General features: G+C 38.5%; 1 protein-coding gene across 4 annotated transcripts in view; it reads left to right on the top strand.

Annotated features, from left to right (window-relative positions):
* Positions 1-17284, top strand: part of nwd2 (NACHT and WD repeat domain containing 2) — a 52525-nt gene that overhangs the window by 5299 nt on the left and 29942 nt on the right. For all 4 annotated transcript variants that reach the window (XM_083541226.1, XM_083541227.1, XM_083541224.1 and 1 more), the window contains exon 3: positions 8738-8826. In XM_083541226.1, coding sequence (XP_083397352.1) covers positions 8738-8826 — 89 coding nt within the window. The remainder of the gene's footprint in view (positions 1-8737; positions 8827-17284) is intronic.

Raw genomic sequence — 17284 nt, 5'->3', positions numbered from 1 at the left:
AAATATATATTTAAAAATATAAAATAGGATTTTGTAATCTGTATTTGATAGGGTTGATGGAAATGGCTTCATATTTTGTATCAAAATACTTTAGTGTATTGTATTTTTGTAGTTTTAAAATACTGTAAAATACTTTGTAAGAAGTCTACATGATGATATAAAAATGCAGCCTCTGATTGGTGCCTACTCAGTAGTTTGCCTTGGCTTATTGAGATCAGAACAGAAAATTGATCCATATGGAAGAAGGTGGTGAAGGTAAGAAATGTGCAGGCTGCCAGCTTTTAAATAGGTGTAGAGTGATTGATAAATAAATTAAAGTAGCTGTTTAGTAAAATCATGATTTCGCATATCATTGCATGAATGACTGCCTGACACATAATATATTATTATATTTATGATAAACAATCAAATGATTAATTCATTATAATTAGAAACTGGTTGCAATGAATGCAGGTGCCATCAGTTGTCTTCTTATGAATGACTTGCTTGTCATTGAGTCGGTGTTGCTGATGCAAAGTAGCCCTTCATTAGCAAACACCAAGTAACTAAATTAGGATACAAATTAAACTGTTGGTTACTTTAAAACTAACATATATGAATATTTGATCTGGTAACTGGTTGCATATGTAAGATTTATTGCATGACTCAGCCAGAGAATATTGAGAGAAATCAAATATTGTTTTCTTTAACAACTGGGTAGTGTAATGGTGAAGGGATAAACCAAATAGGCCAATTAATGGAAGGTTTGCGCAGAAATTTCATGCTCCCTTGTAAGCGTATTTTTTTGTATTTTTTTAAAATCCAAAAATACAGCAGTTTATTTCGATACATGATGTGGCTGCTGTATTTTCTAGTTTATTGTGATACATTTAAAGTTGTTATTTAGTATTTTATTTGAAAATACATTTTACATTTTGATGTATCTTTGTCCAACCCTGGGTGTTAGTAAAGTCAGGTACTGATGTAGGGGTGCAGTCAGCATTCCATTTCATCCCAAAGGTATTGAAAAGGTATAAGGTCAGAGCTCTATAGAAGGCCACTCAAGATCTTCCACTCCAAACAATGTAAACCATATCTTCATTCAGCTGGCTTTGTGCATGGGGCATCGTCATGCTGGAACAGGTTTGTGTCTCTTAGTTCAAGTGAAGGGGAAATTTACTGCTACCACATCTCAAGATATGCCTCCAATATTCTGATAACAGTTTAAGAAAGAACCACATATTGCTGGGAAAGTCAGGTGCCACAATAATTTTGTCCACATAGTGTATGTTTTTGGACTGTAATGAAAAAGCTGAGAACCTACAATAAATCCACATGAACATAGAAAGAACTTTCTAAACACATGCTGTTCAGACTCACTAAAACAAAGAACTCATTTTTACAGTAAGCATTCATAAACATGCTCACTGTGGTGGTGGTTCATACTAAGGAATATTTGTAGTTAAATTGGATGGTGTGAAGATTTTTAGTCTAATAACAAAAATACAAGATTTATAGAAGTTTCTTCATTACTTATGGTGTCTATAATGAAGGTCATGGCAACGCATTAAATAATACCAGTTACTGCAACCTAAATGTAAAGCATTAACAAAGAATCTGTCATTGTTTTAAATCTTAGAAATCATAATCATACACACTACAAGCTTCTTTCCTCCACTTATTACCAGCAAAATTTGTTCATTTTTAATAGCATCCAAAAAGACAGAAAGAAAGAGATGCGGTTTAAAGTGAGACATTTTGAATTTGATCATCATTTGTACAACTGCCAAACAGAACACTATCATTTGAACTGTCTAATCCTCTCATCGTTTCGCCTTTCTATGTTTATATATTTCATGTAAAGCAGGTCCTCAGATCCAAGATTAGAAATTGTCAATACGATTCTCATCTACGTGCGCAGACCAACATCGATAAGTGTTTCACAGGGAGAGTGTTTTATCTTTATTTAAAGCAACAGGCTTAAGTTGTAATGCTAGAAATTGCAAAAATGTAAACGCAATTTACAAAGCAAGAAATGAGGTAAAGAATGTAGATAATAAAATGCATAAAAAATGCATTTCTGAGATTATATGGCATAGAAATTACTCTAAAAATTGTAACATCCCTATGTTCTATATGACCTGGTAAAAAGCTTGGTGCCTTTATATACAAATAAACAAATTTTAAAGGTCCTGGCTTTATGCTGTGGCATTGTATGAAGGTTAGCTTCATGTTTAGTTGAGAAAAGAAAATCTCAGAAAGTGGTCCCTAAAAGTGTTCAATAAAGGACTGTTTTATTTCATTCAATTCAATTCCTTCTCCCACGACTAAAAATATGTTTAATGGCAGTCTTTTGGAGCTTTGAATGAGGCCACAAGGTGTTATGGGAGAAACTAAAAGTCTCATTTATTTATTTTGTTTCTCCCCTGCCCCTTCCTTTTCTCCCTGCTTTTTTTTTTTTTTTTTTTTTTTGCTCTAGCCCACCCTCCCCCATTCAATACAATCTAGTTCAATAATGCTTTATTGCCACTGCTCTCTCTCTCTCTCTCTCTCTCTCTTTCTCTCTCTCTTTCTCTCTCTCTCTCGCTTTTCTTCTTCACAGAAATGATCTCACCACCAGTTTTCACTCCTTTTCTCTCGCTGCTGGTTTACAACCTATCGTCATCAATCACAGCAAACGTTTAAGCCGTGAGATCCATAAAGCCTGAGTGAAAGCTACAGCTCTGGCCATTCTCCTGCCAGAGACTGTGTGTGTTTCTCTGTGTGTGGGAGAAAGACAGATTTCAGATACAAGATGATGTAATTCCTTGATATGTATATTGTCAGAGAGCTCAAAAGTAAATGTGAACGAATGGATAATAGAAGATAGCAGTTACAGCAGTTAGTCTGTTTGTGTATGTGTAGAGTTTCACACTCTCTAAAGACTAAATGACAAAGCAAATCTGATATAGAAAAGTTACAATCACTGAGGCTGGTTAAAGGGTTTTTGAGTTATTTAAAGTATTTATTTGTTTGCTTGGTTTCTTGGTTGGTATTTTGCAATGGTATAAATTTAGACTCTTAATTAAGACATTTAGGAAAGAAAGAGTTGGTAAAGAAAGAGTAATTAAAAAATATGAATGCATGTAGAAAATACATCTAAGCTTGCACATGATGCAGAAATAGGTGGCGTTTTTTCTAATAGATTAAAATATTCAATCGTCAGTGCTGTAGATTCCCTCAGCATGTGATGGTGAATAATTTATTATTAATTTCTACATGCAATACTGTTGCAAAAGTCTGGCACCCATATCTTAGATCTTTATTTTATATTTTCTCTGTTAGTTATAGTTATCAGTCTGTCAGTTAAGATCCACAAATGCTTTTTTTCTTTAAAAATTACAGGTGCATAAGCCAAGATTCAGTCTAAACAAGATTAGTGTATTTCATACCCATGTACACCATGACCCCAGAATCTGGAATGGGTAGAAGAGTTCAATCATACTTAGCATTACCAAGAATAGACATGATAGCATTTTCAAGAGAAAAGAAAAGCTGCAATATTTTCTTTGAGGGATCTGCCATGTTTCGTGACCCTGTTTGTAAAGTCGACCATACTGTGTAATGAAAGATATAATTGCCTCACAAGTAGAAAAAGCAGGAAATATAGCAACATTGTGTATTAGGAGTCCCAGATACTTTATATAGCCTACAACAGTGAAGTTGACTGTTTATTTGTGATCTTGTTTCATAGTTAAAACAACAATTTCACAAGTTGTTTCACACTGAATAATGTACTGGTTTTGATCACAGTTTATAAGTTAATATTATAACCTAGCTTAAAGCATCAACAGATGTCTACAGCACAGATCTGCCCATTGGCGGCTGTTTTTATTTATTGCACTTGACAATTTTAAAATTCCGATATTTATCCATAGCGACATATCATGAAATCATCTTATTCAGTGGCATTTGTGCCAGAGCAGGCATCAAACTCCCAAGTCCCTTTTCACATTTGAACAACTATCCCAGGTCCTCTAAGCTTTATAAATATTGAGTGGTTTAATTTGTACCATTTACTAATAAAATGTAAATAATTTTAATGACAATGTTGTTTTGCGTATACATCAAGTTTTGTTTGCATTTCCGTATTCTATAATTTTTTTTGTCTAATCCTGGTTTTGCCTCTGTCTTGTCAGAAGTTTGTTACCTGATGTTGTTCACCTGTTCCATTTTGCACTCTTGACTAATTTGTCAGTATAAATCCAGTTCCACTGCAAAGCCTTACCATGCACTTGTCTCGTTAAGTCCAAGGTTCAGTTTTAGATAATATCCTTGTTCTTAGTGTTGTAGTGATATTTCCATTTTTTCCCCCTGAAGTTTAATGCTTCTCAGTTTGACTCATACTATGGACATTGACTTTGCTATGTGACTTTGCCTTTTAATGCAATGCATTGCGATGGTCTGTTAAACAAGGCCCTTGTGCTGAGGAGGTTTTTATAGAGAGGCTATGTGTTAATCATGAATGTGATAGACAGAGAAGTAACTTGTCGAGACAAACACTCCAAGAGAAGAGGATAATTAGGCAGGAATAAGTCAATACAGGTTTTAGCCACTCCAGTTTATTTAGTCATTGATGAGTGAGAGGGGACAGAATGTAAAGGACAGATAAAAACTGTACTGACTCCATAAAGTTTATAGAGATATACTGAAAATCATTATGGGGACAAAAATGTAAGCAATGATTTTCTTATCAAATAAAAATGTCAAACCTTATTTGTAAAAATCCAGATTGTTACTGAAGTCATGTCAGATTTTAGGTCTGCAATTTTTTCAAATAAATGTAGGGTTATAACAAGAACACTGTGATTCATATTGACAACAATTATGTATATTACCAAAATATAAATATACAGTAAAACCCTGTTGTATGAGCATAATTCGTTCTTGAAAATTGCTCGTAGGTCCATTTGCTCGTACGTTCAACTAATTTTCCCCATAAGAATGAATGTAAAAGCGATCTCATTCGATCTCTTATTTCTGCACTTCAAAAGTATTTGTAGCCTATTTTAACAAACAAATACACCGCAAATTACCGTAATGTACAATTTCTCATGTGGTAGTGGTTGATTGCGAGTGTAAGACGCGCACCACGCTCATAACCTCCTCGGTTTCCATGGTAATTCTATTTACTTTCTTTTTTACAGCACCATCACTGATTTTCTTGGGAGACATTTTTCAAGATTTCTAGTGAAATAAAAATATAAAACTAAAAAAAATTATGAGAGAGACTGAGTTATACGTCATCAACTAAGCGACTGATGCTTCCCTCCGCCGATAATGGGGAACCGGCAGCGTGGGTTTGCTCGTGCCTTCGAAATTTGCTTCGTGAAACAGGGTACAATTTTGCGAGCAAGGTCGCTCGTATCTCCGTTTGCTCGTACTATAGGTTGCTCGTACAACAGGGTTTTACTGTAATATGTATTTATTATAATATAATAAATATATTGAAGCCACAAGAGAAAAATAATAGCTGAAAAGTAGACTCTGCTTTGTTGAACCAAAATCAGTGCTGATTTTTTTTTTTTTTGCTTTAGCACTGCAATACTGAACATTGGATTGGAGTTAACTGTGAGGATGAGGATAACTTGCAGTTTGTAAGCCTTTGTGTAGGTTTGTACTATGTGCAGTATATATAAATCAGTGCATGGTTATAGAAAATGGACAAAAACAATAAAAACAATGAGTGAATTAACATGAAATGAAAGAGAACAGTCACATAAAGCGTCTCTAGGTTACGAATGTAACCCTAGTTTACTGAGGGAACGAGACGCTGCGTCGAAATAATGTGTGTAATCAGTCAAAATTGGAAGCAGGCTGTCACCAGTGGGGTGACGTCACGACCAGGAAATATAAAACGCACATGGAGTGAAGCCGGCACAAGCTTCTGTAACAGAGAAGGAAGCGCTGAAGGGACTCAAGGTTGTAAAACCTGACAAAGGTGAGCAGGGTGGACCAGCCCGCAGCGTCGCAAAGGTCTTGGAGGAACACTGCAGAGGACCAAGCCTTCGAGGCTGCCTTATTCGGGGTCAAGTGCGCTTTGACCCTGAATGGAGCGGGGAGACAAGACCTGACAGGGCATGGGACGACCAAAGGCACCTTGGGGACATAACCCGCTCTAGGGTGCAGGAAGGCACTGGCCATGCCTGGAGTGAACTCCAGAAAGGAGGGGCCACAGAAAGGGCCTGTAGATCACCTACTCAACTCAGAGAGCAGATAGCCAGCAAGAACACAGTCTTAATAGACAAGTACCTCCACCAAATCTCGGCCAACGGCTCGAAGGGGGTTAGGATAGAGCCTCCAGCACAACAGCCAGGTCCCACCCAGGCACTCTTGGTCACACCGGCCTCAGCTTCTGGGGGCCATTGAGAGAATGCATCAGGAGCGGGTCTCTGCCCAGTGAATGCCCCGACACAGGGGCACGAAACGGTGGACGCGTAGAAGTTAATGGTGGATGGAGCCAACCCTTTTGCGAACTGTTCCTGCAGGAATTCCAGCACTGAAACAGTCATGCCTCGGTGGAGAGGCCAGAACCAGGTCGGACGAGACTTAAACTGAATCATATAGCATTGCTCTACAGTGCACAGGACCCATCGGGACACGTCTGGCAGAGTTATGCAGTCTGTCAGGTGCTCCCTGAAGGGTATCAGTCTCTCGAGAATGACCTCAGGTCCACCTAAAGACGGTGCAGTGCCCTGACGCGGCTCTAGTGATGCGGCCTCCTGGGAGGAAGGAGGAAGCTCGCTGGAGCTGGCGATGCCCTGAAGCACATTTCGTGGCAGGGTTAACGGTCAGGTCCTTGAGGTGGCCAGAGGTCGAAGCCCTTTTGTTGAAGATGACAGTCCTCAGATCTGTCACCTCACTGGGCTTTGGACTAGAGTGCTACACAGGTTCCCACACAGGCAGAGAACACATGCTAGCGTCTCTTCCACCTGTGGCATGACACCATAGCCATAATCCCTAAACCCCATGACGTTGGAATACACCAGGGTCTTGGGCTAAAGGGGCGGTCTGAGAAGGGCCGCGCCCAGGACCTGGACACCTTAGTGTGCAGGTCAGGAAAAAATGGCAGACCCCGACGCGGAGGCTGTGATGCCGGGAGCAAAAAGCGCTCGTCGAGCTTACTGGATGGAGGGGCTTCATGCTCATTGGCCGGGCAAGCTATATCCAGCTTCTGAACAGCACGTATCCCAATTTCCAGCTGCTCCTCGCTATCGGGTTCGCAAGAGCCTGCCCCCCCAGGAACTGGAATGCTGCTCTGCCTCAGCGAGAGCGGGACCAGAACTGTGGGGAGTGGGGCCACTTTTGACTGATTACACACATTATTCAGAGCATGGACAACGAGTTTCTGAAAGGGAACAAGTCCAATGCAATTGAATTTGTTTAAACTAGAAGCGTCAACTTTACCAAATAACTTTCACAATAAATTGTTGTTTAAAATTATATTCATTGTTTTATTTCCTTTGGCCAAATGAACAACACAGACACTGATCAACACAACACTCACAGAGTGTATGGTGTATTAAAATTATCCTTTTGAGGACTATCTCGAGTAAGAGTTGCACTGTGACAACACTTTGCTAACAGCTTTATTATTGGGCCCTTTGTTTTTATAATAGCACAGCTGTTCAAACAGGGGAAAATATTTTTTTTAAAAAGACAGGTGAAATGTGTTTAACTTTGGAAATGCCTGACCTTGAGCTGTCCACCTATCTCTTGAATGGAATGTGACACCAAAAGGCGAGGTGGAGGGAGCAAGCGGTTTCTATAACTGAAATGCTATCAGTGTGAAAAGCTTTCTATGCATACGTTACTTTAAAAAAATAAAAACAAATTGTTTAGAGCCTGAAGCAATTTGATGTAGGGATAAAAAAAAAAAAAACATTTCAGCAGATGTTCTATATATAGACTTTATGCAAAGAAATGAATGTAATTAGATCGATTTATGACTGCTGACAATCAGAGCTTGCTACTGATAATCTCACCGAAAAAGTAGGGAACAGATCAAATGTGTTTCTTAAGTGTAATTATAAGTTAGTTTAAATGATATATCATATATCATATATCAATCTAAAAATGTGTGTGGGTGTGTACTCAGCAGACCTCAATCTTTTGGTACAGAACATTTCGAATCTGGTATGATCCTATATAGATGCCTTCTGCTGCTTTCAGGTGTTTGTGTTAAAAAGCATAATTATCTCCTAAAATACCTACATTGTTTTAAGCTTTAAATTGGTGCAAATGCCTAAAATAGGCTTAAAAATCTTTTATCTGAAGTTTTTTTTCCCAATATTATTTCACTTCAATATCATTTTAGTCATAATTTAGGTCTCAGATGTAAAATGCACACTGTGGTGTTCACAATATACCAGCATTGTTAAAAGTAATACAGCTATAGGTAGCATGGTGTGATGTACGTTTTAATTCCAAGGCGTGCAAGCTTTCAGAAAGCTCACATGTCCACACCTCACGCCTCCCTCCTGACTCTTATGACTATGTATCAGAGCCACAGGCTGCTGCGCTATTTTTGATGATGTAACCACGCAGAACCAGATAAAGTACATGATAAAGATTATGCAAGAATAAATAATACATTTTTGACTACAGTCTGCCACATGATCAAGATCACAAGTCGCCTTCATGATGTAAAAGATGCTAAAAATGTTTGCTGCTGAAAAGAAAGGGGCTTTATTCCTATGTTCTGTGTGTTTGGTTGCAGATACGGAGGCAGAGAGGAATGCCCTAAAAGAACACGTCTATCCCAAGCTGAGAGACTTCTGTAGAGAAAACTATGGCATTGAATTCCAGGTAAAAGATGCCTTTTTTTCTGGATGTTTGTAGCAGTAGAGTTAGTAGACTATTTTTTATTTATTTTTTTTGCCAGAAATAATATCACAGAGCTTTTCCCAGTTTAACAGGGTTACAGGTGTGAGGAATGGTGTGACTAAATCTTTCTGTCTGTTTCATACTCTGTGATTCTCTCTATCTCTCTCACACTCTCACTCGTTTAAACTCTTGCTAGATAAAGCAGCTCTGCCAGATTTAAGTGCTGAATGCGACATAGCTTTCGCTTTATCCTGATTTGATTTCATCCCTTCCCTCCTGCCATGCTCACTGAGGATGGTTTACAATGCAAATTGATTGTATTAAGAGAGAGAAAAAAGAGAAAGAGGACAGATCTCGATCATGGCTGTTTGTTTAACAAATCCAGAAGGGTCATGAGAGAGGGTGGCCGGCGGCTGAAGCAGATGCCTATGATTGGACCAAAACAACATAGGCTTGGGGCTTGTCCTGGTTTAGAAAGCTTTCCCTCCAGCATTTCTTACCCTTATGTAAACAATTCGTGCCCCATTTCATGGAAAAATGGCGTATTATAACGAAATTGAGCCATTATCTTTCTTGAAAACGTCTAATTATTTCACTATGTTTGAAATAAAGATATATTTGAAGGGAGACCTTTACAGCAGGACCCATTTGGGAATGCTTTTAAATGAGCTTGTTTTAGTTCCACTGAGTAATTGAGATTCACCGTCAGCAGCACCTGCTTTTCTTCTTTTATCCACCACAGCATTTACCAAGTCATTTTATTAAAGAGCATCCCCGAATAATGTGACAGTGCTACATCAGTGAAGTGTTGCAGGTATATTAACTTGTTACAGAGAACACTTCCCTGCTGAGGAGAAATCTTTCTGCACACAATAATTCATGGTTGTTGTTCATACACGCTGTACAACTCTAATCTTTTACCTGGAAACAAGGATATATGGCACCTCAAGAAAAAGCTGAAGGTCCTAATTGGACGTAATTTGTCTTTGACAGTTAAATAAAATAGATACAAAAGGGTGTACTTTCAAGGATGCCACCCCAACAACAAAATATAGTTTAGTACCCTTGAAACCTTGAGAGTACATTCATTCATTCATTCATTTTCTCCCGCTTATCCGTAATTCGGGTCGCGGGGGCAGCAGTCTAAGCAGGCCCCCGCCTTCGACTGCTGCCCAATCCTCACAGCACCGTCCCTTACGGTCCCTCCTGCAGGTGGTGAGCCCACTGGAATTGAGAGTACATCTTACCTTTAAATAAAGGTACAAAAGCGTAAAACCTGGGAAAAGGTGGTAGCTCAGTGGTTAAGATGTTGGACTTCTGATCAGAAGGTTGTGAGTTTAAACTCCAGCACCACTATGCTGCCAGTGCTGGGCCCCTGAGCAAGGCCCTTAACCCCCAGCTGCTCAGTTGAATAATAATGAGATAATTGTCAGTTGCTCCGAATAAGAGCATCTGCCATATGCCATAAATGTAATAATAATAATGATAATAATAATAATAATAGTAATAATAATAACAATAATAATAATAATAATAATAATAATTTGTTACTAGGGTGGTAATTTAAGGGTTCCTTTAAATTTTTCAGTAAAAGTGTTAAACTCAAATTTTACCGTGCAATTAGCATTTTTGTGAACTATATACAGTATATATTTATGTAAACTATTAAATTGTGTGCACTATTGGGCAGTAACATTTATTATACTGAATATCATTAAATTTAGTGCCTTCCTGTTGATTAATCACATTTCAATGATTTCTGTTTAAAGCTACAAGCCGTGTATCTGCACTATAAGCACAGAGATGTGTGAGTTTGAGGCGGTAATGTAGCCTGTTGGCATTTACTACAAAAGAAGGGTAGATGCAAATTTATAATATACAATGTAATTTTAGTCATTATATTAATCATGCTAAAGGTATTTTATGGAAAGCAGTGTTTTATAATAGCAGGTTGTTCCATGAATGATTATATATATAACAAATTTATTGGCATTGCCACCCACACTGCTGTTTAACAGTTTAACTGTAGTTATCAGGAAGACAATCATGATTTTATTTTGTAAATTTTCAGTCAGCAGAGCACATGACATGCTTCTGAACTGTTTTTAGATGCAAGTGTGATTCACAAAAGCACAGAACGCAGGTGTTCACCTATTTTGTCCCGGTTCATCCGAGCCACATGGAAAGAGGCTATAGGTTTTTTACTCGTGTGCTTTAGTATGTATGTTTTATCAGGAAAGGGGCATGTGGTGTATCTTTAATAAGCATTCAGTGTAAAGCTTTAAAGGTACACCAGGGTTCCTTTAGGTCTGATTGTGTACCTTGAATAATTTTCAAGTCAATTGAGAAACATATTAGCATTACAAAAGGTGTGCTCTAGATGCTCCCCAGTGACCAGAGGTATTATGTGAAATGATTATATGTGGGTAGGGAAAAAAGGCATGCAGATTCTCTCAGCTGGTAAATATGATGTGGCAAATCATGATTCTTTCTGGTCACTGTTACTTGATTCTATTTCCTGTGGCATTCCTGGAACGGATGTTGAATCTGAGTGTGTGCGTGTGTGTGTGTGTGTGTGTGTGTGTCTGTGTGTTTGTACACTCACACACAGACACACACACGCACACACATACAGACACACACCCACACACCTATATGGGATGACAGCAGAGATCAGATAGTGATCTCTGCTGTGGTTTTACAGCATCTTTTGTAAGTGGGCTATATGTGAAATAAGAGGTGTGATGCATTGGAAGCAAAATGGACTAATTAGAATGAGCTACATAAAGAGTTGCTTTTTTTATAATCACTTTGGCAAAACAACTAGATTATTGGTTTTAGGACAGGATACACGTGTTGCATACATGTGTTAACTATCTGCACAGTTAACAGGTGTATGTAATATTATACTGTATATTTTAATATTATGTCATAGCACTGTTGAATGCTTGATTCTAATAGGTCAGAAAGGATTCATTAGGTGATGTTTCTTTATGCTGGTTTTAGATGCTCATTCAGACACATTATCATTTCTGTATTAACAGCCCTCACAGTGACGTGAGTGGTGGTGTTTGTTTAATGTTGCAGAACATCTGCCAAAAAGTTATAGCCACTATAATTTTCCTCATTGTCCCTCCTTTACTATGGAATTCTATGCATTCCATGGAATTGTTATTATGCTGAGGTTTTTATGACGATATGTATATATTTAGCATTTTTGGAAGGAGTCTTCTGTGTTAGTATTTTGTAAGAACAAAAGTAAGAATAAAAGCGTTTACTTTACATTTTATGACATGTAAAGTCTACCGGATAAAGCGCTTGACACTTCTATTAGTCTATTAGACACTTCTATTAGTCTTATTACGAATATAATTAGAGCAGATTTAACTGTTAGGTTATACACTGGGAATTAAACACTGGGACTAAATAATATAAGTAAAACAGTCACATACACCATAATAATGCTTCGCTGGACATCATAAAACCACCATCACACCATCTAGCTTTTGATTATTTTCCAATAACAGGAAAATGACAGAGTATTTTTATCCATAAAGCTGCCACCATGTCCTCATTTTTACAAGACTGACCATGGCCAAAGGCTACGAGTAAACATAGGACCCATGCTGAAGCTTTTAATTAGCTGGCGATCTTCTAGTTAATTACACACACACACACACACACACACACACACACACACCAAACCTTGTTTTAATACAAACAACACCTTTTAATGATGGGCTGAATAATCCAGCCAGGGAGCTAAGGGAGAGAGAAACCCATCAGCATTAATGAAAACAGGCTGCCATGACGACGCTAACCACAGTGTGCCATGATTACAGGCTTGGTGATACAGTAGAGCTTTCATGGCTGCCTCTCGAAATTAGAAAAGTGAGGATAAAAGTCTGAAAAGATGGTACGGTAGATATGTGCATAGAGTAGTGTGTGTGTGTGTGTGTGTGTGTGTGTGTGTGTGTGTGTGTGTGTGTGTGTGTGTGTGTGTGTGTGTGTGTGTGAGTGTGAATATATACTGTATGTATGTGTGTATGTATGTGTGTGTATGTATATATATATACAGTGAGGAAAATAAGTATTTGAACACCCTGCTATTTTGCAAGTTCTCCCACTTAGAAATCATGGAGGGGTCTGAAATTGTCATCGTAGGTGCATGTCCACTGTGAGAGACATAATCTAAAAAAAAAAAATCCAGAAATCACAATATATGATTTTTTAACTGTTTATTTGTATGATACAGCTGCAAATAAGTATTTGAACACCTGAGAAAGTCAATGTTAATATTTGGTACAGTAGCCTTTGTTTGCAATTACAGAGGTCAAAGGTTTCCTGTAGTTTTTTACCAGGTTTGCACACACTACAGGAGGGATTTTGGCCCACTCCTCCACACAGATCTTCTCTAGATCAGTCAGGTTTCAGGCCTGTCGCTAAGAAACACGGAGTTTGAGCTCCCTCCAAAGATTCTCTATTGGGTTTAGGTCTGGAGACTGGCTAGGCCACGCCAGAACCTTGATATGCTTCTTACAGAGCCACTCGTTGGTTATCCTGGCTGTGTGCTTCGGGTCATTGTCATGTTGGAAGACCCAGCCTCGACCCATCTTCAATGCTCTAACTGAGGGAAGGAGGTTGTTCCCCAATATCTCGCAATACATGGCCCCGGTCATCCTCGCCTTAATACAGTGCAGTCGCCCTGTCCCATGTGCAGAAAAACACCCCCAAAGCATGATGCTACCACCCCCATGCTTCACAGTAGGGATGGTGTTCTTGGGATGGTACTCATCATTCTTCTTCCTCCAAACACGTTTAGTGGAATTATGACCCAGAAGTTCTATTTTGGTCTCATCTGACCACATAAATTTCTCCCATGACCCCTCTGGATCATCCAAATGGTCATTGGCAAACTTAAGACGTGCCTGGACATGTGCTGGTTTAAGCAGGGGAACCTTCCGTGCCATGCATGATTTCAAACCATGACGTCTTAGTGTATTACCAACAGTAACCTTGGAAACGGTGGTCCCAGCTCTTTTCAGGTCATTGACCAGCTCCTCCCGTGTAGTTCTTGGCTGATTTCTCACCTTCCTTAGGATCATTGAGACCCCACGATGTGAGATCTTGCATTGAGCCCCAGTCCGAGGGCGATTGACAGTCATGTTTAGCTTCTTCCATTTTCTAATGATTGCTCCAACAGTGGACCTTTTTTCACCAAGCTGCTTGGCAATTTCCCCGTAGCCCTTTCCAGCCTTGTGGAGGTGTACAATTTTGTCTCTAGTGTCTTTGGAGAGCTCTTTGGTCTTGGCCATGTTAGTAGTTGGATTCTTACTGATTGTATGGGGTGGACAGGTGTCTATATGCAGCTAACGACCTCAAACAGGTGCATCTAATTTAGAATAATAAATGTAGTGGAGGTGGACATTTTAAAGGCAGACTAACAGGTCTTTGAGGGTCAGAATTCTAGCTGATAGACAGGTGTTCAAATACTTATTTGCAGCTGTATCATACAAATAAATAGTTTAAAAATCATATATTGTGATTTCTGGATTTTTTTTTTTAGATTATGTCTCTCACAGTGGACATGCACCTACGATGACAATTTCAGACCCCTCCATGATTTCTAAGTGGGAGAACTTGCAAAATAGCAGGGTGTTCAAATACTTATTTTCCTCACTGTATAAATATATATATATATATATATATATATATATATATATATATATATATATATATATATATATATATATATATATATATATACAGTGGAACCCGGTTATGTCGATGTCCTAGGGGGTCGCCAAAAAACATTGAGGTAACCGATAATCGAGATAAACGAAAATCAAAATGGCGGCAATATATTAACGTGCTTAAAATTTCTTTATGTACATGATGTGCGTTAATAAATGAGAATGTGCATGCACGTGTTTTTGGAGGTTTTTTACACAACAGCGTTGCCGCGATTTGTTTGATGAAGGCATGTTATAAAAATACATACAGTACATGTTTATCTGTCAGGAATCCACCTGCCACGCCCCCTTCAGCGCCCCCTTCGGCGTGTCAGGTGTTTTCTCGGCCGTTTTCTCTGAAGCTCTCGGCTTCAATCGCGCTCATATGGTGCTCGTTTATCATCATCACCAGCTCATATTTAAACTTCCACACTCTCACTGTCCGTTATTGTTGGTATATGTTGGTTCACGGTGGTCGTTGTTATCGCTCATGCGTATCCCGGTACGTGTCTTCCCACCGGCACTCTCTCAACGGCTGCGCTTTTCTTCCCAAAGCCGCGCCGCGCCCCTACTAACACTACAAACACTAGCACTAACTAACAGCAGAGATTCACCAGTATACAACACAACACCTGTAGCAGCTGTAAGGTTTGATTTTTCCGCCACTTCCGCGAGTTCTTCTGCAGCTGCACCGAGATAACTGACGTTAAATGGCAAAATTTTCCCCCCTTGTGCTCGAGATATCAGGGTTCGGTGACATAAAAAAGTCGACATAACCGATAAAATAAAATGCTTAGAAAAAGCGAGAATTTGGCGGTTCCACTTAAAAAACGTCAACTTAATAGGGTTGTTGAGGTAACCGAGGGCGAGATAACCGGATTCCACTGTATGTATATATATCCTATATGTATCCTATATATATATTATATTTACCCGCATACTAACATTTCATTTCTTGTTTGTTTGTGTCATAAAAATGGAATTTATGTAAAATACTCATGTTGCATGTTTACATACATTATAATTTGCATAAACCGGGACTGACATCTGTATAGACAAGAAAAGACTAATACTGTTTGTATATATTTGTAACATTTAACACAAAAAAACATTTGTGGTAAATTGTTGAAGCTATTTTTCTACCAGTGCAACCTCAGGGATCCTTCTCTATCAAAGATGATTGGAACAGGAAAGAAAATCAGCTGAAGGGAAGCAAGTGAGAGGAGACAGAGAGAGAATAATGAAATAGCCAAACACTCTTCTTACTAGCTTATTTTTATCTCTTAGTTTTTTTTAGCTTGTTTGGAATTAAAATGGTTTGTATTGTACTCAAGTGTGGTTTTTAAAGAAATTAACCTTTTCATGCAGGCATGAGGATGATTAATGGGGACCATGAATGCTTTTACATTATCCTGCTCTCCTCCTGTGTTCAAAATGAAAAATGAATCAAAATTGACTCTTATATGCACCATTTAATTTGTTTTTGTGGGGTTTAATTTTTACATATTAGTTACTTTATTTGCAGACACTGGAGGTGTTAAGGCTTTCATGCTCTTGTTCTCTCTCTCTCTCTCTCTCTCTCTCTCTCTCTCTCTCTCTCTCTCTCTCTCTCTCTCTCTCTCTCTTCCCTCCACTTTCTTATAAATTGAAAAGGCGTGCAGTCTAGGTGGCTGGTTGCCATAGCAGTAGTCTAATTGCAGAGGCACTCAAGGTGCAGGGCATTGTGGGTAGCCTTGTAAATCAGGAGAACTTTGACAGGGCTTTTAATTTTTCTTTCTCTCTCGATCTTGTATTTTCCCTTTGTCCTGCTCCTCATATCGTGTGTATACTGAAACAAGCTTTTATCTCTCTCTTTCTCACACTGTTTCTTTCCTCTTTCTAGCTGTCTCTACTGATAACTGACCATGCCATATTTCTTCACTAATTGCCCCTAAATGGAGGCTATCAGTACAGTAATTTGTCTGTTCTTAAAATGACACCTCCACGCATAATAAGTGGTTGGAAAGATGCCTAACCAACACTTGTGAGTGATTCAAAGTAAATGAATCAATTGCTAAGGCACTATAAGTAAGTGCATCATACAGTATGCTACAGTGTGTTTGTGTTCAGATAGAAAACAAGGCAATGTGTTTGGATTTTGTGATGGAAACTAAAATACTATCAGGTGTTATAAACTCGGAAAATGTTCAAATGGTTGCATATAGTTGATTCTATTCTGTTTCAGAAAAGAAGTACTTCGATGCAATATTCACAGAGAGCTATTGTTTTACATTGGTTATAAGTTGGTCTGTGCATTAATGTGTTCATGACAACCGTGATCTCTTTATTGTTTCCAACACTGTTGATTTCATAAAAGCCCTAAAAATAGCTTATAAAAACACTCAGCAAGAGATCTTTGAGTGTCCTGTTTACTTTAAAAGTGAGTGTAGGATACTTTTAGAGCTGTGTCAGAGTGAAATAACTCGCAAATTAAATTTTGACACTGGTTAGCTTTTTGTAAAAACGAACTACACCCCGCACGTTTTTTGTGATTTTGTGAGCGATCGTTGTGCCTTTTACACCGATACACAGATATGCCTTTTGTTGTTAGCAAACATGTATGTAAATTTTTATAGCATGCCTTCATCAAACAATTCACAACGCTGTTGTGTTAAAAAACCTCCAAAAACACGTGCATGCACATTCTCATTTAATAACGCACATCATGT

This window comes from Silurus aristotelis, assembly GCF_946808225.1.
Source record: "Silurus aristotelis genome assembly, chromosome: 5".
In the NCBI taxonomy this organism is placed as follows: Eukaryota; Metazoa; Chordata; class Actinopteri; order Siluriformes; family Siluridae; genus Silurus; species Silurus aristotelis.
This window is presented reverse-complemented; position numbering and strand designations above follow the sequence as displayed.